Source organism: Rhinopithecus bieti, unplaced genomic scaffold (assembly GCF_001698545.2).
Source record: "Rhinopithecus bieti isolate Rb0 unplaced genomic scaffold, ASM169854v2 scaffold_31548, whole genome shotgun sequence".
Classification (NCBI taxonomy): Eukaryota; Metazoa; Chordata; class Mammalia; order Primates; family Cercopithecidae; genus Rhinopithecus; species Rhinopithecus bieti.
This window is the reverse complement of record NW_016814470.1, coordinates 4,298,717-4,320,953: the sequence shown is the minus strand read 5'-3', so window position 1 is coordinate 4,320,953 and position 22,237 is coordinate 4,298,717. Positions and strand designations below refer to the sequence as shown.

The following is a 22,237-nucleotide window of genomic DNA, read 5'->3' as shown; positions in this document are numbered from 1 at the left end:
GGTGGGGGATTAAATTAGGGGTCTGTTTTTTGGCTTCAAATGTCCAAAAGACATTCAAATAGATCTGAAATGTCCCCTGTGATTCCTAGGAATTCAGCCTTAGGTTACTATGAATTCAAAATAAGAAACATCAACTTTAACTACTATGAAGGTCTAACTCTCCTTCTTCAGCAGTGGGGAAAGGAAAAAGGATTGGGGAAATGACAAAGATTTTAGAAAGCAGCCTTATACCTTTATCCATAAGAAAAACACACATTTTCAAAAGTTCTAAAATAGGTGGTAAAACCAAATAAATGAATTCTCACACTAAGTATAAGACTACATCAATGGATTTTGCTTAAATCCTTGAAACAGCTGGGGAAAAAGTTTCTTGAATTTTGCTGTGATTCTTCTTCCCTGAATTAAAATAATCTCTCATATCTGAATCTAAGTGCCATATTTTCTACTAACACACAAACACTTACCATCCTCCTCAGGCAACTCCTCTGGACTAAGTTCTACCAATTCAAAGCCATGTCTGATGCACCATTCTTGAGCTTTCTGTCGGTTTACACCTAAAATAATATGCAAAAGAATCTTCGTTAAGTAAAAAGAAAACAAAACATGACTATTCCTGCAATATTCTTCATAAATCTCAATGTGTTTCCCTTAATGTCAATGTTATTCTAAAGGCATCTAAAATAACGAAAAGAAAATGATTTCTCAACCCTGAAGTATCCATTCTTAAAAAAAAAGTAAATATTACAAGATACCAAAGAAAAATAGCTGAAAATATTTTCATAAAGCAATAAAGTCACATGGGATGTATGTCCTAAGTTAAGGAAACAGATGTACTCTGTTTATCAAGGAATGGCAAATGCATGTCCCATCCACATGCCTTACCATCTTCAGACACTCTGTCACAGACCAAGATCATCACCTCAGGTAACCATGCTTCTGCCAGTGGAAGCCATGAGGAGACACTGTCGAGACCTGATTTCTAGAAGGAACAAAAAATATAAACAAACAAAAACAGAAAAGAGATAGTAAGATAAAACGTAACGGGAAAAAAAGAAGGCATGCAATAATTTCTTATTCAAGCCTTCATAGAAAACAAAGTCTTACTTGTGTGCTGTCAAAGTAAACCACAAATGCTTGGACAGATTCTGCAATCTCTGCAGTAACAAGAAATTTGTTTGGCACCACACATAAATTGATGTCCGCTGAATAGTATTTATTATCAATGGTCCAGGGATAAAACCTCACAGCATCATTGGAAGTCACTTCCACAATAAGATCTTCTGTTCCAAGGATATCTAAAAATAAATGACAACATTACCATGTAAAGTGCAAAACCAATATACATTGGTTGATTTTCTCAGTCAGATACCAGATAAAGCTGGTACTTTCGCTGTTTCCTTTTATGTGAGGATTTCAAAGGACCCTGCATTTATTAGCTTTAATCCTATCTTCTCTGATCATTTGATTACAAAAGTTATGGTGATATAATTTAAGTCATTGACTTTTTCTCTTTAAGAACACAAAAATCATTGTGAACTAGATTAGATAGTAGTACAGGAAAAAACAGTCATACAACCAAATATCCAGAAAAGAGCAAGTAGAAGACAAAGAATGACAGCTGTATTTATTGTATTGCTTAAGTACTTCATAGGAGGTAGACTATAACAAGCTTCTAGAATTTGTAACTATTTCGTACTTATTGCAAACTAAAAGGAAGATAGGATTAAGGCTAAACCATTAGTAAAATAGAAGAGCTACATATATTGCTTGGACTGAATGCTTAGACATTAATTCAGCTAATGAAATAAAAGAATGGATACTGATAAATGACCGGAATTCTATTTATATTCAGCCTTGTTCACATTCTTTGAAAGCCAACCCAAATTCTTGTTTGATCAAGACACTTCTGGTAAATTTTAAATGCGTAATAGCCAAACAAATGACTACAACTAAATTTAGATTCTAAAAGATTAGATTATAAGTAAATCTTTCGGAAATTTAAGTGCAGCATGTATATAATAGGAAATCCCCATAGTAAGAGACAAGTCAATGATGAACAAACGAATACAGACATGATCACGGAGCCATGGAAGCATTTTGCTTCCATTATGTTATACAGTACTTACAACTGGAAGAGAAATTACAAATTGTTCTAACCTAAACTCCCATCTTTCACACCCATACCCACAACCGCCACTTTATACAAATGTGGAAAATGAGCTTACAGAAGTAAAATGACTTGCCATTAATTGACTTATCAGAAGAATATAAAGAAAAACAGTCACAAACTCCTCGTCAATGCATACTAAGATGAACACGTATTAATGAAATGTGCCTCAAACTCATAATTAGCAAGACACTGAAAACTAGAAATTAAATTTTAAATCCCAGAGCTAACATTATATATTTGAAAGGATGCCATCATTTCTGCTCAATATAAAGTTATGGGGAAAGTATTTAGTCCAAAAGACTGCTAGGAATTATGTACAAAGTGTGTGTGTAAGAGTGTATACACGCATGCATTCTTTTTATTAGCAAAGTTTCATCAAGTGGTTAAGAGGAATTAATCTTCTCAAGAATGAAAGGTCGGCCCTTTTTTTAACAAAAAAATTAAATTTAAAACAAATTTAAGGTTTTATCTTTGATATAAAGCATATCATGAAACTAACTAAAAATTTTTTTTCACCAGAACCAGAATTGTTACTCTTAAATTAGCAGAAGGTCTATGTCAATATTTAACAATCTGAGTGTATCCCATTTCTTTAAGAAATCAGCAGTTCTGTCTACTTAATTTCTACCTGAAGTCATAATCTTTTACTTAGTGTCAGTCAATTCCATCGCAACCAGCTGCTACGTCCCTTATGGAGCATTAAGACAATTTCAGGTGGGAAATAAACAGGTAAGTTATTAAAATCAAAGATGTTGTTTTCATGTAAATGTCTCACAGAAAAACAAAAACTAGATCAAAGTCTACATTGCATTCAAATCTAACACTCCAAACTTCAAGAAGGTGGCATAGTAACATGTGGCTGTGTTTCTAAAAGCTGAATACTGGCACAGCTAACACACATGCCACAATATGCTGATAAATACACACATAAAAGAAAGAAACTAAAACAACAAGAAAAGCAAAAAAAGTATAAACTAACTTTTTAATGGTGAAAAGAGTCACTACATAAAATCAGTCTTCATTCTTTTTTTTTTTTTTTTTTTTTTTTTTGAGACGGAGTCTCGCTCTGTCGCCCAGGGCTGGAGTGGCAGTGGCAGATCTCGGCTCACGCAACCTCCACACTCCCGGGTTCTGCCATTCTCTGCGTCAGCCTCCCGAGTAGCTGGGACTACAGACACCCGCCCACACCACGCCTGGCTAGTTTTTTCTATTTTAGTACAGACTTAGTAACACGGGTTTCACCGTGTTAGCCAGGATGGTCTCGATCTCCTGACCTCGTAATCCGCCCGCCTCGGCCTCCCAAAGTGCTGGAATTACAGGCGTGAGCCACTGCGCCCAGCCATCCATGGGTAATTTTTAAAAATAGCAAACTGCGTATTTTTTAAAGGAGGGAAGCACAAATAATAAAATACAGTAATGAATTCACTTGTTGCTAAGGGGCAAAGTACAAAGGCAGAGGGGGACTAATATTCCTGTCATTGCTACAATCAGTTCTTAATATTTTCTAAATCGGTTGTATTGTTAAAAACTGGAATAAAAAAATTGGGGTTATGCTTTCTTTGCTCCTCAACATGAGAAATCTAAAATCAATTAAAATGGCATTACTAACTGCAATTTAAAATATTTAGATCCATTAATGATGGCTCATTTTATTAATGTTTAGAACACAAAAGAACAAAACAATGTTTGTTACTCAGAGCACTTACAATTTCAATTTTATACTTGCATTTGCAAATGATTAAGATATTTACTTAACACGGAGAAAGAAGTTGTTTCTTTTTTCTCCAAACCTAGATAGGAATGGAACCAATAAGTTGGGAAAATGAATTTCACATTTCAGTGTTTCAGTAGCTAGTGGGCTTTGGCTTTTGTTTTATTCTCTGTGCTGCCTAAACAAGTTGATAGCTCAATTTACTTATCAGATTTTTTTTAACACTTTATGTCTAATCAGACACTTTCTTCAAGACTGCATATGGACTTCATTATCACATCTGTGCCATATTAGAGCTAGGGAGAGAATAGTAAAGACTTTCATTCTAATTCTTATGATCAATATCATAACGTAGAGTTTAATTTAAAAAATGTAAATGTGTACACTAAATATAGCTTTCTTCCCTCATGTTTTCTATTTTATTTTCAAATGCTTAACAAGTTTATTCTTTTCTAAATTAAAATGAAATTATTCAAATTGTGCACATGGCTAAAGGTTTCTGGAGATCAGCTAATATAATTCACTCATTTTACAGATTAGAAAACTGAGGCCCAGGAAAAAAGAAGCCATTTGTCTAATAGGAGCAGAGCCTAAAACTGGATTCGATTCACCAATATCTTTCCTACTACACCGTGATGTTACAATACTTAGCATCTGAGCTGGATCACACTTGAGTCTCTAATAGTGACAAGCCAAAACTAGTCTATGGACCTAAAGTATCCCCTGCCCTTTTAGGAACACCAAAAATAATAGCCAGAATATGGGCATAATTATATACAGATCTGCAGCACAATTAACCCATCAGAAAACTGTCTATGACATTCAAGTATTTACATGTCAAAGATAAGTCACAGTGATCTTGAGGTTTTTTTGTTTGTGTGTGTGTGTGTGTTTTGCAAGACTTCCTAGAAAAACCTGCAGTGGGCTCCCTTCTTTGTCCTTCACTAAATTATTATGTTGTAGACTCCGATAGGCACAAAGAAAATCAAGAGCAGCTTTCCCCTCCTCCTGGTGGATGCCAGCCTGTCTCATTCACACTATTGGCAGTCACCTGGTGGAGCTGTAATATATCATTTTTTAAGAGACAAACACTAGGTGTTTACTTGCCAGGTCTGTTACTACAAACTCCATTTCACAGCTTACAATAGTTAATTTGTAGTGCTTTTACAAAGGAAGTTAGATGCCAACTCAGTTCTAGTAGCAAACATAAACCTTTCCTTCAGTGTTAAGTGCAAGTATAAACCTCTATCCCTATTTGAGAAACTTTTTACAAAGCCATCAATTCTCCAGTAACTCCCATTTACTTTCTCACATCCTTGGTCAACTTCTTTTCCCTATAATCTCATATGGTCAGTTACAGAAAATAAAGATTCAAGAGCTTTGAAGGAAGCCATGTTCCAAGGCAACATTTCAGTTCAGTAACCCAACATCTTCCTCTTTTTATGCAGCTTTCTACTGTTCCCTGTATATCCTAATAATGATCCTTCCCTCAGAGAAAGTACAAATGTGGTAACCAATCAAATGGAAGAAAAGAGGCAGCTAGCTTTCTATGGTTAAGAATCAATAAGAGGTGATACTCTTTTTAGCATGAGTTAGAAGGCAATATGAAGTTCAAGGTGAATTCCCAAACACCACAAATATCTGTTTTCCTACACACACACACACACACACGTTATCTATATATAAACTTGCACATACACAACCCTTACCTTACGCCCTCACCTATCCACCTCAGCCAAAAAAGACAAATGCATTCTAAACTAGACACGTTAATACTGTTATGGCTTTTTCATGTCTCCTTCAGTAGTAGGGTAATTAAGTACACTTTTAATATCAGTAGTATTAATGTGCACTTAACCAATCAAGACATTCTTTGTGAAGCAAAGTTGTCCAGTGGTTAAATCATATTTTCTATGCCCTGAGGGAAGTGACAGCTGCCACCTCAAATCAAGATGATCCCTCTGGAAACCAGCACTCTTCTCAGACTGCAAAGTTGGTTTTATTCTTTCTCATAAACTGAAACTGCCTTGACAGCCAGGTATCACAACCTCTCACCCCAGATATGAGTGTCTTTCATGGAATCCACTCTTCTGGAGACCCAACATTCTTCTTTCTTCCCTTTGTGAAGGCAGTACTAACAAGAAGGGAGAAGAGCATGGAAAGCAGAGACAGCACAGACCTGGGATCCGACAGGCCTGCATTTGCATGCTGGCTCTCTGCAAAGCCTTGGGCAGATTAACCCCTCTGTGTCTCATTTCCTTACCTGCAAACAGGGATGAGAACACTTCTCAAAAAGCTTAAATGAATTAAATGAAACTATATCAAAGAAAGTACAGACACTGGGCACAGAGGAGGCCCTTAGTAAGCACAGAGTAGGCCCTTAGTAAATATTCATTTCCTTCTACCCAACTCACTTTTTTTCACATTTGTGACAGCCCTCCTGACTAGAGGTAGGTAAGAGATGCACTGAGGAGTTAGTAAGAAACATTACAATCAGGAAATAACCATCTCCTTTAAGCTGTGCTAGCCTCGCCCTTCTACCCCAGACCACCCCTAAAATAAACTTGAAATTTTCTTTTCCACTGCTAAGGCATATGCTGAGACAGAAGAGAAGGCAATTAGGAAAATTATAGGAGGCAGCAGAGTCTGACGTCAGCTGAAAGGAAAAGTAGCCATTATGAAAGAAAAGAACTGAGCAAAATATGACTTAGGAAAAATTCAAAACCCAGAGTTTTCATTAACCAGCAAGGGAAAAGAGAGACTTTAAGAAATCATATTGGATTCATACTATTGCAAGCAACTACAGTTTCTTACCCACAATTTCATGAGAATGTCAAACAAGGTGCGTGCTACTCTGTCAAATATTTTGTAGTAGTTGTAAACAGGTTAGTCCCTAAATACTAAAAGTAGACTATACTGCTCCAGTGGAAAGGGACTTTGTAGCATGGTAGTATTTAAAGGTTAAAACTGTGCGACATTAGAGTTGAGACTTCACAGACAAACGTCAGGAAACTCATATCTGAGGCTCCCTGTGTAATCATACCCTAGCCTCCTGGTGCAAGTATAGGTGATATTTGTTGCAGTCTGTATGACAGGACAATCACTGGAGTAGTATAGACTTGCCGAGGGAAGAGTAACTGGATTGAGTTAAAGCAACATACTGCTTTAACAATAGTACAGAGATTCTGGGTTGCTTACAACACTTAATTACCTCTTCCTGACACACCCCTTTTCTCTGGTTACACTCTAAATTCGCATTTCCACATGCTCTTAAGCTTTTTATATCACAGCGGAAACATTTTAAAGCTGAAGCAGAGGAAATCCAACCCAGTTCTCCTCTTTTTCCTCAAGTTTACTTTCTCCCAATAGTCATCTGGAATTGGTCACCACAGCTTCATCTTAAAATAATTGGGGAAAGTCAGCGGGCGGTGTAGAGGGATGCGGGATGGGTGGGGGGTGTCTCTGCTTGCTTTTAGAAGACCGTACAATGCAGTCAAACATACACACAAGAACATAAAGAAGCAATCAGGAAAGGGAGAGAGAATATGGAGAAGGGTTTTATAAAGATCAAGCAGGAAACATCAGCTCTAAGTTTTATGGGCTGCATGCAAAGACCACTTTGTCAATTCTAGTGGCACAGCTGATGGACAATTCCTACCTATATTTTAGAGGGGTAGGGCACTTCTCTGAATTCCCTTGCTAGTTCTAAATATACCCCTAAAGCAGTGATTCTCTATGAGGATGTGATTCTCCCCAACCCTACCAAGGGGACATAGGTCAACACCTGGAGACATTTCTGCATCACAATAGGGGGATGTTACTAGCATCTAGTGAGTAGAGGTCAAAAATACTGCTAAACATCCATCCTACAATGCACAAGATAGCCCCACAAGACAAGGAATTGTCTGGCCCAAAAGGTCAACAGTGTCGAAGCTGATATACCCTGTCCTATAGCAAAGAAACCTTATGGAATTTACTTAGCTGTATTCATGAAACAAAATAAAAGTTCTGGAATGCAAAATTGGTTTTATTCTTTCTCGAAAAGCTGAAACTAGGCATTACAGTCAGGCATCACAACCACCTACCCCAGATAAAAATATCTTCCATTTATATCTAGTAAAATCTCTCTTTGATAAAGTCTATCTAAAGTGTCTTCTTCGATTATTAACCATAAAAATTATTTGGCAATTAACCTTAGAAGCTTTGAAAATAATCTATGAATGATAGATTTCTAGAAGAATTCATAAGCCTAAACAGGACAATTATGAGATAAAAATAATTTTCATATTCAAATGTAATTTTTCATAAACAAATCAGCATCAAGTAATAAAACCTTACAAGAAATGTCAATGTCTGCTCAGGATGACAACATCTGCAGTAGATGCTAATTTACTCTAAAAAAAACCAAACATGTTTGAGATGAATTTTCCAAAACAGAATAAGTTTAATGAATAATGGAGAACATTCATTCTGTAGCCCCTGTACTCAAGTATTGAAAATAAGCTTGATCAGTTAGAAAATGTCAGAAAGCTAACAGATCCAACACCCCAGCATCCAAAAGCTTCCTCTAAAAGGGTAAAATCATTATTGGGCAACAGATGGTCAACAAATCACGGAAAACAAAAACACTAATAAGTAAGACATTACTGAAAGTAAAAATTGTTTCAAGACACCACCAAGAAAAACAAAACCCAAGCCATAGAACAAGAGAAAATGTTTGCAAATTATATATCAATAAGGGACTTGTAACCAGAATATATAAAGAACTTTTTCATTAATAAGAAGACCATAAAACCAATTTAAAAGCAGGCAAAAAAGAGCTAGGCACGGTGGCTCATGCCTGTAATCCCAGCACTTTGAGAGGCCGAAGTGGGTAGATTGCTTGAGTCCAGGAATTTGAGACAAGGCTGCCCAGCACGGCGAAACCCTGTCTCTACCAAAAATACAAAAAAATTAGCTAGGCATGGTGGCACACACCTATAATGCCAGCTTCTTGGGAGGCTGAGGCACAAGAATTGCTTGAACCTCAGAGGCGGAGGCTGCAGTGAGCCAAGATCACACCACTGCACTCCAGCCTGGGCAAGAGAGTGAGACTCCATGTTAAAAAAATAAAATAGGTAAAAAAAAAAAAAGTGGGCAAAAAAAGATCTGAATAGACATTTCACCAAAGAAGATATTAAAATGGACTATATGCATATGAAAAGATTCTCAACATCATGAGTTATTAAGGAAATGCAAATCAAAACCACGATGAGATACTACTTCACATCCACTAGAATGGCTATAACAAAAAATATAGATAATAACAAGTATTGTTATTGTCCAAAGATATGGAGAAATTAGAATCCTCACTGATGGGAACATAAAATGGTACAGCCACTTTGGAAGAAAACAGTTTGGCAGTTTCTTAAAATACCAAATATAAATTTACCATATGACCCAGCAATTCCACTCCTAGGCATCTACCCAAGAGAAATGAAAACAGATGTCCCATGAAAACTTGCACAAGAATGTTCATAACAGCATTATTCACAATAGCCAAAAAGTGGAAACAATCCAAATGTCCATCAACTGATGAACGGATTAAAAAAATGTGGTATATCCATACAATGGAATATGAAGTACATCCTACAATATATCTGAGCTTCAAAAACATTATGCTATGTGAAAGAAGCCAGACACGAAAGACCACATATTATGATTCCATTTATATACAATGTGCCAATCTATAAAGACAAAAAGTACATTAGTGGTTGCATGGAGCTGAGGAGCGACTGCAAATAGTCACAAAGTTCCTTCCGGAATGATGGAAATGTTCTACAATCAGATTGCAATGATGGTTGCACAAATCTGTAAATATATTTTAAAAAACACTGAATTATACAATTAAAACAGGCAGATTTTATACTACTTAAATTATATTCCAAAAGCTGCTAAAACCATAAAAACTGGGAGATAATGACCCCACTACTAATAAGGTAGGTGACTGAGAAGCATAATGTTTTAGGTACTTAGAACAATGGATGGCACATTTGAACAAATCTGGTCAATATTTATGGAATGAAGTTAACTTGTTTAAAGTCAGATAGCGAAAAAAAGGATAGAATTTAGTACTCAATCCACAGATTTTTTTTTTTTTCACCACAGAAATCCTATACAACTCCAGGAAAAGTCAGACAAAACAGCCACCCTGTTACATCAAGATCACAGTGTTTATTACCAAATGATCAAACATTTTCCTGATCTGAGCAGGCTGGAGTTTGATCCAAATACAGTGAAACTTTTTTCCACTTCTGTGTCAAACCAGCCATCAGATCCGTACGGAAAATTAAACTCTAAATAGGTTTTTGTTACTGAACCTATAATATCATAAAGCCTCTTTAATAGTTTCACAACAGGCCAGGAGTGCTGGTTCACACCTGTAACCCCAGCACTTTGGGAGTTCAAGGTGAGCAGATCAGCTGAGCTCAGGAGTTCAAGACCAGCCTGGGCAACACAGCACAACCCCTTCTTTACAAAAAATACAAATATTAGCCAGGTGTGGTGGCCTGAGCCTGTAGTCCCAGCTACTTGGGGTAGGGTAGTGGGGCTGACGCAGGAGAATCGCTTGAGCCTGGGAGGCGAAGGTTGCAGTGAGCCAACATCACGCCACTGCACTCCAGCCTGGGTGACAGAGCAAGACCCTGTCTCAAAAAAAAAAAAAAAAAAAAAAAAAAAAAAAAAAAAAAAACAGTTTCACAACTGTCCTGGTCCATCTTAATCTATGTCAATATTGCTTCCTGAATAAGAATTATTAGAGACGTATTTGTGGTATCCGTGTGTACTGGCTCCAAAATAAATACAATGTTATGTCCAAATTATCATTCTTGCCAAACTTAAAATAATTTTCATACCTTTGAGAGGTGAAGCCAGCTGGACTTCCTGGGTTGAGTGGGGGACTTGGAGAACTTTTCTGTCTAGCTAAAGGATTGTAAACGCACCAATCAGCACTCTGTAAAAACACACTAATCAGCACTCTATGTCGAGCTAAAGGAGTGTAAATGCACCAATCAGCACTCTGTAAAAAGGCACCAATCAGCACTCTGTGTCTAAAGGATAAATGTACCAATCAGCACTCTGTAAAATGGACCAATCAGCAGGATGTGGGCAGGGCCAAATAAGGGAATAAAAGCTGGCCACGGGAGCCAGTAGCGGCAACCTGCTCAGGTCCCCTTCCACACTGGAGAAGCTTTGTTCTTTTGCTCTTCACAATTAATCTTGCTGCTGCTCACTCTTTGGGTACGCACTACCTTTATGAGCTGTAACACTCACTGTGAGGGTCTATGGCTTCATTCCTGAAGTCAGCGAGACCATGAACCCACCGGGAGGAACAAACAACTCCAGATGCACCACCTTTAACAGCTGTAACACTCACTGCCAAGGTCTGTAGCTTCACTCCTGATGTCAGCGAGACCACGAACCCAAGGGAAGGAAGAAACTCCAGACACATCTGAACATCTGAAGGAACAAACTCCGCACACACCATCTTTAAGAACTGTAACGCTCACTGAGAGGGTCCACAGCTTCATTCTTGAAGTCAACAAGATCAAGAACCCACTGGAAGGAACCAATTCCGGACACATTTTGGTGACCATGAAGGGACTATCGCCAAGTGGTGAGTACCATCAGACCCCTTTCGCTTGCTATTCTATCCTATTTTTCCTTAGAATTCGGGGGCTAAATACCAGGCACCTGTCAGCCAGTTAAAACTGACTAGCGTGGCCGAGTGTCAGGCTTTCTGGGAAAGAGCTCTCTAACAACCCCTGACTCTTTGGAGTTGGGAGCATTGGTTTGCCTGGAACCAGCTTCCACTTTTCCTGTACTTCTGGGCTGAGCCGAGGGTCGACAGAAAGGAAAGCCATTCAGCTCCGGGGTCCTGACAACAAGTTGGTTGACCCCACGGCCATGAGTGGAACTCTCAAAGTTACATCACCCAAACGAGACTCGCCTATCTATCCTATCTATCCTGACCCTTGCCTCCTGGGTCCTAATGCCTGTCAGACAAACTTCCTCTAGCCTCTCTTCTCCAAGACTAGTCCCACTTCCACAACCACTCCTTGTCTCTAGTGCTTTTCTAGTTTCTCCTATAAGAATGATTTCTAGTATAAACTCCAGGACTCTATTCCCTTCTTTAGGCACCAGGGCTCACCAATCAGAAAGACATTTTTTGCGCAAAGCCCCGTCAGTGGTGGGGGTACTATCTTATCTGGAATTTTAGGATCCCTCCTCAGACTAGCAGGCCTAATAAAATGTATTCCTGAAGCTAGACTATGGGGAGCTTCAGAAATCATATCCTTCCTATCATATGATGAGAAATGAGGACAAAAGGCGTCACTCTTCCAACCCTGGAGATCCCTTCCCTCCCTCAGGGTATGGCCCTCCACTTCATTTTTGGGGCACAACATCTTTATAGGACAGGGGTAAAGTCCCAATACTAACAGGAGAATGCTTAGGACTCTAACAGGTTTTTGAGAATGCATCAGTAAGGGCCACTAAATCCAACCTTCCTTGTTCCTCTTTGTGGTCTAGGAGGACAGGCAAGGGTGCAGGTTTTTGAGAATGCGTCGGTAAGGGCCACTAAATCCGACCTTCTCGGTCCTCCTTGTGGTCTAAGAGGAAAACCAGTGTTTCTGCTGCTGCGTCGGTGAGTACAACTATTCCGATCAGCAGGGTCCAGGGACCATTGCAGGTTCTTGGGCGGGGAGAGGGGAAACAAACCAAAACCGCAGGCGGTTTTGTCTTTCAGATGGGAAACACTCAGGCACCAACAGGCTCACCCTTGAAATGCATCCTAAGCCACTGGGACCAATTTGACCTGCAAACCCTGAAAGAGGGGCAGTTCATTTTTTTCTGCATTACGGCTTGGCCCCAATATTCTCTCACTGATGGGGAAAAATGGCCACCTGAGAGAAGTATAAATTACAATACTATCCTGCAGCTTGACCTTTTCTGTAAGAGGGAAGGCTAATGGAGTAAATACCTTATGTCCAAGCTTTCTTTTCACTGAAGGAGAATACACAACTATGCAAAGCTTGCAATTTACATCCCACAGGAGGACCTCTCAGCTTATCTCCATATCCTAGCCTCCCTATACCTCTCCTTCCTATTAATGATAAGCCTCCTCTAATCTCGCCTGCCCAGAAGGAAACAAGCAAAGAAATCTCCAAAGGACCACAAAAAACCCCGGGCTATCCATTATGTCCCCTTCAAGTTGTAGGGGGAGGGGAATTTGGCCCAAGCCGGGTACAAGTCCCCTTCTACCTCTCTGAGTTAAAGCAGATCAAGGCAAACCTGGGGAAGTTTTCAGATGATCCTGATAGGTACATAGATGTCCTATAGGGTCTCGGGCAAACCTTTGACTTCACTTGGAGAGAAGTCATGCTATTAGATCAAACCCTGGCCTTTAATGAAAAGAATGTGGCTTTAGCTGCGGCCCAAGAGTTTGGAGATAGCTGGTATCTTAGTCAAGTAAATGATAGAATGACAGCTGAAGAAAGGGACAAATTCCCTACCGGTCAGCAAGCTGTCCCCAGTATGGATCCCGACTGTGACTTTGACTCAAATCATGGGGACTGGAGTTGCAAACTTCTGTTGACCTGTGTTCTAGAAGGACTAAGGAGAATTAGGAAAAAGCCCATGAATTATTCAATGATGTCCACCATAACTCAGGGAAAGGAAGAAAATCCTTCTGTCTTCCTCGAGTGGCTACGGGAGGCCTTAAGAAAATATACTCTCCTGTCACCTGACTCACTCGAGGGTCAACCGATCCTAAAAGATAAGTGTATTACCCAATCAGCTACAGATATCAGGAGAAAGCTCCAAAAGCAAGCCTTAGGCCCTGAACAAAATCTGGAGGCATTATTAAACCTGGCAACCTTGGTGTTCTATAACAGGGACCAAGAGGAACAGGCTCAAAAGGAAAAGCGAGATCAGAAAAAGGCCAGAGCCTTAGTCATGGCCCTCAGATAAACAAACCTTGGTGGTTCACAGAGGACAGAAAATGGAGCAGGCCAGTCACCCGGTGGGGCTTGTTATCAGTGTGGTTTGCAAGGACACTTTAAAAAAGATTGTCCAATGAAGCTGCCCCCTCACCCATGTCCACCATGCCGAGGCAATTACTGGAAGGTGCACTGCCCCAGAGGACAAAGTTTCTCTGGGCCAGAAGCCCCCAACCAGATGATCCAACAACAGGACTGAGGGTGCCCGGGACAAGCACCAGCTCATGTCATCACCCTCACTGAATCCCAGGTACTTAACCATTGAGGGGCAGGAAATTGACTTCCTCCTGGACACTGGTGCAGCCTTCTCAGTGTTAATCTCCTGTCCCAGAATGTCCTCAAGGTCCATTACCATTCGAGGAATCCTGGGACAGCCTGTAACCAGGTATTTCTCCCACCTCCTCAGTTGTAATTGGGAGACTTTGCTACAGATAGTAAGTATGCTTATCTAATCCTACATGGCCACGCTGCAATGTGGAGAGAAAGGGAGTTCGTAACTTCTAGGGAAACCCCCATTAAATATCACAAGGAAACCATGGAGTTATTGCACACAGTGCAAAAACCCAAAGAGGTGGCAGTCTTACACTGCCAAAGCCATCAAAAGGGGAAGGAGAGGGGAGAACAGCAGCATAAGTGGGTGGCAGAGGCAGGGAAAGACCAGCAGAAAGGAAAGAGAGAAAGAGAAAGTCAGAGAGAGAGAGAGAGAAAGAGAGAGAAGAAGAGAGACAAGGAGTCAGAGAGACAGAGGAAGAGACAGAGGCAGAAAGTCAAAGAGAGAAGGAAAGAGAGGGAGAGACAGACAAAGGGAGTCAGAGAGAAAGAGAGAGACAAAGTTGAAGACAGAAGGAAAGAGAGAAAGAGAAAGAGAAAGAGACAGGAAGAAACAGACAGACAAAGAGAAGGAGACAGAGGAAGAGACAGAGAGGCAGAAAGTCAAACAGAGAAGGAAAGCAAGGAAGAGACAGAGACAAAGAAGGAGTCAAAGAGAGAGAAAGAAAGAAGTAGTAAAGAAAAAAGTGTACCTTATTCCTTTAAAAGCCAGGGTAAATTTGAAACCTATAATTGATAATTGAAGGTCTTCTCCATAACCCTATAAATACTCCAATATCACCTTGTTATCAGTATAAACAAGGGCGTAGCTCAAAAGCACTGAGGCCACTGACAACCTATAGCCTTCCTATCAAAAATTCTTAACCTAGCAGGTTTCCTAACAGGGGATCTAAATCTTAATTAATTACTATACAAAGGTCCGAGCAGACTTAGGAAGAACTCCCTTCAGGACAGGAAATAGATGGTTCCTTCCAGGCGATTAAGGGAAAAAGACACAATGGGTATTCAGTAAGTGACAAGGAAACTCTTGTAGAAGCAGAGTTAGAAAAACTGCCTAATAATTGCTCTGCTCAAACGTGGGAGTTGTTTGCACTCAGCCAAATCTTAAAGTACTTACAGTATCAGGAAGGAGCCATATATACGAATTCTAAGTTAACAGACTGAACGAGGTCTTACTAATAGCAAAGAATAATTGAAATCCCAAACTTACAAGGTTTTCAACAAAAGTAAAGTTTGCTAAAAGTTAACAGTGTAACCTGTATTATCCTACTACCAACACTCTCAAAGAATTTCTCAGTTTGCAAGAAATAACGATACCTATCCTTAACAATCCCAAATAGACTTTCACAGCAGTGACTCTCCAAAACCGCTGAGGCCTAGACCTCCTCACTGCTGAGAAAGGAGGACTCTGCACCTTCTTAGCTGAAAAGTGTTGTTTTTACTCTAATCAGTCAGAGATAGTACGAGAGGCTGCCACGCATTTACAGAAAAAGGCTTCTGAAATCAGACAACGCCTTTCAAACTCTTATACCAACCTCTGGAGTTGGGCAACATGGCTTCTCCCCTTTCTAGGTCGCATGAAAGCTATCTTGCTATTACTTGCCTTCAGGCCCTGTATTTTTAACCTCTTTGTCAAATTTGTTTCCTTTAGGATCCAGGCCATCAAGCTACAGATGGTCTTACAAATGGAACCCCAAATGAGCTCAACTAACAACTTCTACTGAGGACCCCTGGACCAACCTGCTGGCCCTTTCACTGGCCTAAAGAGTTCCCCTCTGGAGGACACTACAACTACAGGGTCCCTTCTTTGCCCCTGTCGAGCAGGCAGTAGCTAGAGTGGTCATTGCCCAATTCCTAACAGCAATTGGGGTGTCCTGTTTAGAGGGGTGATTGAGAGGTAAAGCCAGCCAGACTTCCTGGGTTGAGTGGGGACTTGGAAAACTTTTCTGTCTAGCTAAAGGATTGTAAACGCACCAATCAGCACTCTGTAAAAAAGCACCAATCAGCACTCTGTGTCTAGCTAAAGGACTGTAAATGCACCAATCAGCACTCTGTAAAATGGACCAATCAGCAGGATGTAGACAGGGCCAAATAAGGGAATAAAAGCTGGCCACTTGAGCCAGCAGCAACAACTGGCTCGGGTCCCTTCCACGTTGTGGAAGCTTTGTTCTTTTGCTCTTCACAATAAATCTTGCTGCTGCTCACTCTTTGGGTCTGCACTACCTTTATGAGCTGTAACACTCACTGTGAGAGTCTGCAGCTTCATTCCTGCAGTCAGCGAGACCACGAACCCACCGGGAGGAACAAACAACTCCAGATGCACCACCTTTAACAGCTGTAACACTCACTGCCAAGGTCTGTGGCTTCACTCCTGATGTCAGCGAGACCACGAACCCAACGGAAGGAAGAAACTCCAGACACATCTGAACATCTGAAGGAACAAACTCCGCACACACCATCTTTAAGAACTGTAACACTCACCGCAAGGGTCCATGGCTTCATTCTTGAAGTCAGTGAGACCAAGAACCCACGGGAAGAAACCAATTCTGGACACACCTTGATCTTACAAAAAATGATTTTATATCAGATTGCATTATTTGTTGAGTGTCATTATTGGGGCATATTCCTTGAGGGAAAAGGCAGCAAGTTGCTTAAACCAAATGACCACTGCATACTTTCTAGATTTTTACCTTTTGCCATACAAAAACAAAGCAGTTAGATGGTCTAGAAATAAAAGTCTGATTCTAAACATGCTCAGAACCCTCCAGGATGATACAGTATTCTCTGTATCATAAGCGGTTTTGTACAATAGGGGCCGATGTGTAATACTGTTCAACTGGTATTTCTCCTCCTACTCTCTACCACCCCCTCATTTATGGGTATGCCATTTAATGAAAGAACACCTTATAATCATTTCACACATCAACAATATCTAAAAGACTAGTCTAAAACTTCACACGAAAAGTCAAATTCTCTACTCCACAAGTAAGGAAACAAACTGCACATCAATAGTGTCATTTTCATTTATTATTTAACTTACCACACTTTATCTACTAAGGTTTCAACTACCATCAAAGAATAAACTAATTGCAAACTGATTTTGAGTGCAATGAGACGTTTTCTTTTTAATAGTAAAATCATCTACTGCAATTTCTCCTATTGCCACCTGCACTCTGAATCCACACAGTCTAGTTGCTAAGTTGACCATATTTTACATGTGTAGAACTAGAATTGAATCTTGGCTCCCCAGCTTTTGGGAACTGAACAACTTTGGGAAACCACAGCTTTACTGAGCTTTAATTTAACATACACGCATACTGGAACGTAATGTAGACATGTTTTTTTTTGAAGTCCCTTTGGGTCTGGAGAAAATGTGAACATTTAAGCTTCTCTTCCTCCTAGATTGATGACAACCTCCCTCTTTAAATAAACATAAACACAAAAATAGTCCTTCTTTCAATGTTGGTTGAAAAAATATAAATATATTAAGTATCATTGCTAAAAACAATCAGTTCCCTCACCCCAGTCATCAGTTGAAATCAATGCCCTCATCAGACCATCTACTGAATCACTCTGTGATGACAACTCGAGGCCCTTGTGGTTCATCTTGCTGGCCCAATCTTCCATTCTTTGAAGAAAATAAAGACTTGGAAATATACAGTCCAATCAAAGGCAGAGTCCTCTTACCACAGCAAAATAAGTAACTTTGCTTAAGTAAAAATTACTTATTCCCAGAGTAAACCAAAGGGTGCACTCAGAATACCTCAAGTAGAAAAATGCACATTTGAAGACTTAAGCTTTTATCTCCATTCTGTTCCTAGACAATGGTGTCAAAGCAGCACAAAAGCCTCTACCTTTGAAATAACAATGTTCTCTTTAGTAAATTACTTGAAGATACTTTTGCAAGTATAGGAGTCTGACAGACCTAGAAACAAACTCCCAATCTTGCAGAAGAATGCATGTTTTCCAAAGAAGCAATGTCATGAACATGGCTGGCTTTCCTGTGTAACTCTCCAAAGCCTAGTTTACCCGTTATATAATTGTGCTTTCTGGTTCTGCAGTTTCAGAAATCTGAGGACTGGAGGGTTGTTTCTATGGGTAAATGCATCTGAATTTCAAACATAAAAGGTTAAATTTTCTACTTCACAAGTCATCTACTGCAAGCCTTAAAGTAAGGCTTGATTCCTAAGTTTTCAAAAAGTAAAACAGGAAGCATTACATAAATCTTGCATAAAATAAGTAACATAATAACACAGATTTTTTTTTTTTTTGAGACAGGGTCTCACTTTGTCACCCAGGCTGGAGTACAGTGGTGTGATCTGAGCTTACTTCAACCTCTGCCTCCCGGGTTCAAGCAATCCTCCTGCCTCAACCTCCTGAGTAGCTGGGATTACAGGCGTGCACCACCATGCCCAGCTAATTTTTGCATTTTTAGTAGAGATGGGGTTTCACCATGTTGGCCAGGCTGCTCTCGAACTCCTGAACTCAGGTGATCAGCCCCCTTCAGCCTCACAAAGTGCTGGGATTACAGGCGTGAGCCACTGCGCCCGGCCAATAACACAGAATTTCACATCTAGAAGAGATGTCAGAAATAATTTCGAACAACCCTTTATTTTTAATGTTAATCCTGTACAGTAAGAATCACCAATACATAACATCTCTGAGTTCACTCAGTTGAGAAAATAAAAATCCAGACATTGTTAGACTACCTATCAGGTAGGCACAATGCTCTTTTTAACAAGTATTTACTACAATACACATATTAAATAATGCTCCATTTAATATAGGTCCTCTGTTGCCCAGAAGACCTATATTGGTTTCAACGGCAACAATTTTTCCCCCTCCCTTCAGAATTAATCATCCCAAATAGGCAATGTGAGCATATTTAAAACCATTTAGGGGTTAATCTTCTCTATCATTGCTTACACCAGTGCCACGACCTTAAATTTAAATAGTTCTGACTGCTAAGGAATCTCCACACATTACATTCACACATTCCCGTGCATACAAATCCTGAATTTGAACATATGCTTCAGCACCTGGGCAAGTCATTTAGTATTTCCAAAGCACAGTTTCTTCATCTGTAAAATGGACACAACCTACCTTCACAGGGATACAAAGACCAAACTAAATAATGTGAAAATATGTTTGGGAAGAGTACAGATATACATATGAATGTTTGTTATGATTATAAGAGCTCCAGATTCCTACATTTCACTAAAAGGAAGAATTTCGTTCAGATGTTGAAACTGAATGGACTACAGTTGCTGAGTCGGCATTACATACTTTAAAACCAAACAAGTTTCCATGGATTTTTCTATCTAAAGTTCCTTCTAGGGAAGTAGAGTAAGATGTTAAAACTTACGTATCTTCATTTTAATATTTTCACAGGTGGGGCATACACTTTCTTTCTTTCTTTTTTTTTTTCTTGAGACTTTGAGACAGGGTCTCACTGTCACCCAGGGTGGTGTGCAGTGGCATGATCTCGGCTCACTGCAACCTCTGCCTGCTGGGTTCAAGTGATCCTCCTGCCTCAGCCACCTAAGTAGCTAGGATTATAGGCATTGTACGACCATGCCCAGCTAATTTTTGAATTTTTAGTAGAGATGGGGTTTCTCCATGTTGGCCAGGCTAGTTCTGAACTCCTGACCTCAAGTGATTTGCCTGCCTTGGCCTCCCAAAGTGCTCGGATTACAGGCATGAGCCACCATGCCTGGCCCACGGAGGATACATTTTCTACATTCCTCTCAAGGGCAGAAACAGTATCTTAGGCATTATTTTAGCTGCAGTAACTGGAACAGAGATTGTCTCTGGGTTTAATAAATATTCATCAGAATATACTTTTCCAGAATAAAGTAAAACTTTGGTAAAATATACATGAGGTGGAAAGAGCTCTGGCCGTGGAGTAGACATTTGCTCTCATATCATGTATTACAAGTCCTTCAAGTATCCTGAGGCTTCATTTCCTTTTAAAAAGTCTACCCTGTCGCTAGGCACAGTGGCTCATGCCTGTAATCCCAGCACTTTGGGAGGCCAAGACGGGCGGAACAAGAGGTCAGGAGATCGAGTCCATCCTGGCTAACATGGTGAAACCCCGTCTCTACTAAAAAATACCAAAAACTAGCTGGGCGAGGTGGCGGGCGCCTGTAGTCCCAGCTACTCGGGAGGCTGAGGCAGGAGAACGGCGTGAACCCAGGAGGCAGAGCTTGCAGGGAGCCGAGATCGTGCCACTGCACTCCAGCCTGGGCAACAGAGCAAGACTCTGTCTCAAAAAAAATTAAAATAAAACAAAATAAAATAAAAAATCTACCCTATCAGTAATGCCCCTTTTATCCGATGTCAGACATCCACACAGAATACCACAAATAAGGCCTTTGAGTGACAAAAAGAAAAAGTTTCTAATGAAGTCCATGCATGCACTTTACGCATAGTAGACACCTAGTGATTCTTATTTAAGCGTGTGTGTGTATCTGAGACAAGTCTCCCTCTGTCTCCTAGGCTGGAAGGCAGTAGTACCATCAGAACTCACTGCAGCCTCGATCTCCCAGGCTCAAGCAATCCTCCCATCTCAGCATTCCAAGGAGCTAGGACAACAGGCACATACCACCATGTCCGGCTAATTTGTTAACATTTTTATTTTTATTTTGTAGAGACTAGGCCTCCCTATGTTGCCCAGGCTGGTCTTTAACTCCTGGGCTCGAATGATCCTCCCGCCCTGGCCTCCCAAAGTGTTGGAATTCCAAGCATGTGCCACTGCATTTGGACTATTAAGAGTATTTCTAATAAACTGTTATTTGGTTATATTTCCCACTGGTGGTTAAAAGCACTAAGATAACATAGATCAGATGTCCAAGGAAAGAGAAATTGGAGAACCCTAAAGGGTTCTCTCGCTGATACATGAAGTAGAACCAAACCTTCCCAAAAAGGCAGATCCAATTCAATCCAAAACTATTCTACAGCCTAATATCACCAAACACTTGACAAAATATTATGCGGGCTCCATCTCTTACCTCAGAATTAGAGTCAACCTGTGATTAATTTAATCCCATCTTTAATTACAGTCAAAGAATGAATGCTCAGCAAATACTTCATTTTAACACTATCCACTGCTACCCTACTCATAACCTTGGAAGAAATGATAAGCCCTCTTTCATGGTTCACTTTTCCTTATTCAAGCAATCTGCTCACTAGCTGTTCTTCTTTTATTTTTTACTACATGACAGTAACGAGTTGCAATGGAAAGATCATCTGATTTTAACCCGAATTGGAATTATCTAAGAGCATTTTACATACAGAGATAAAATGGATTATTTTACAGAATTAATTTTACCCCCAATAATGCTAATACACTTTACAGAAGTACAATGTTACTATTTGCTAACTACAGGTAATCAGCTACTTCAAGGCAGTGACCATGTTTGCCCATTGGGATCGTTAAAGCACACAACAGAGCACTGTAGCCAACAGAATAATTAATATTCCTGAGAATGTCTTCAAAAGACTTTCATGTATTGCTAACAGGATTCCAAATGCATGTAAGCCTTTTGGAAAGTTAGTTACATCTTTAACAATCTTGAGCAAATTATGGTTTATTCACTAGACGGATAAATGTGAGAAACTGATTTTTGATAAATCTCAGGATAAGAACTGTGTATTTAAAAAATTTAAAAAATGGCCAGATGTGGTGGCTCACGCCTGTAATCCCAGCACTGTGGGAGGCCGAGGCGGGTGGATCACGAAGTCAGGAGATCAAGACTTTCCTGGCTAACACAATGAAACCCCGTCTCTACTAAAAATACAAAGAATTAGCCAGGCGTGGTGGTGGGCGCCTGTAGTCCCAGCTACTCGGGAGGTTGAGGCAAGAGAACGGCGTGAACCCAGGAGGCAGAGCTTGCAGTGAGCCGAGATCGCACCACTGCACTCCAGCCTAGCCTGAGCTACAGAGTGAGACTCTGTTTCAAAAAAAAAAAAAAAAAAAAAAAAAAAAAA

General features: G+C 40.0%; 1 protein-coding gene across 3 annotated transcripts in view; it reads right to left on the bottom strand.

Moving 5' to 3' along the window:
• Window positions 1–22,237, bottom strand: part of AAGAB (alpha and gamma adaptin binding protein) — a 60,580-nt gene that overhangs the window by 35,733 nt on the left and 2,610 nt on the right. For all 3 annotated transcript variants that reach the window (XM_017851112.1, XM_017851111.1, XM_017851113.1), the window contains exons 2-4: window positions 1,105–1,295; window positions 883–979; window positions 465–554 (exon numbers count right to left, since the gene is read on the bottom strand). In XM_017851112.1, the coding sequence (XP_017706601.1) occupies window positions 465–554; window positions 883–979; window positions 1,105–1,295 (378 nt within the window). The remainder of the gene's footprint in view (window positions 1–464; window positions 555–882; window positions 980–1,104; window positions 1,296–22,237) is intronic.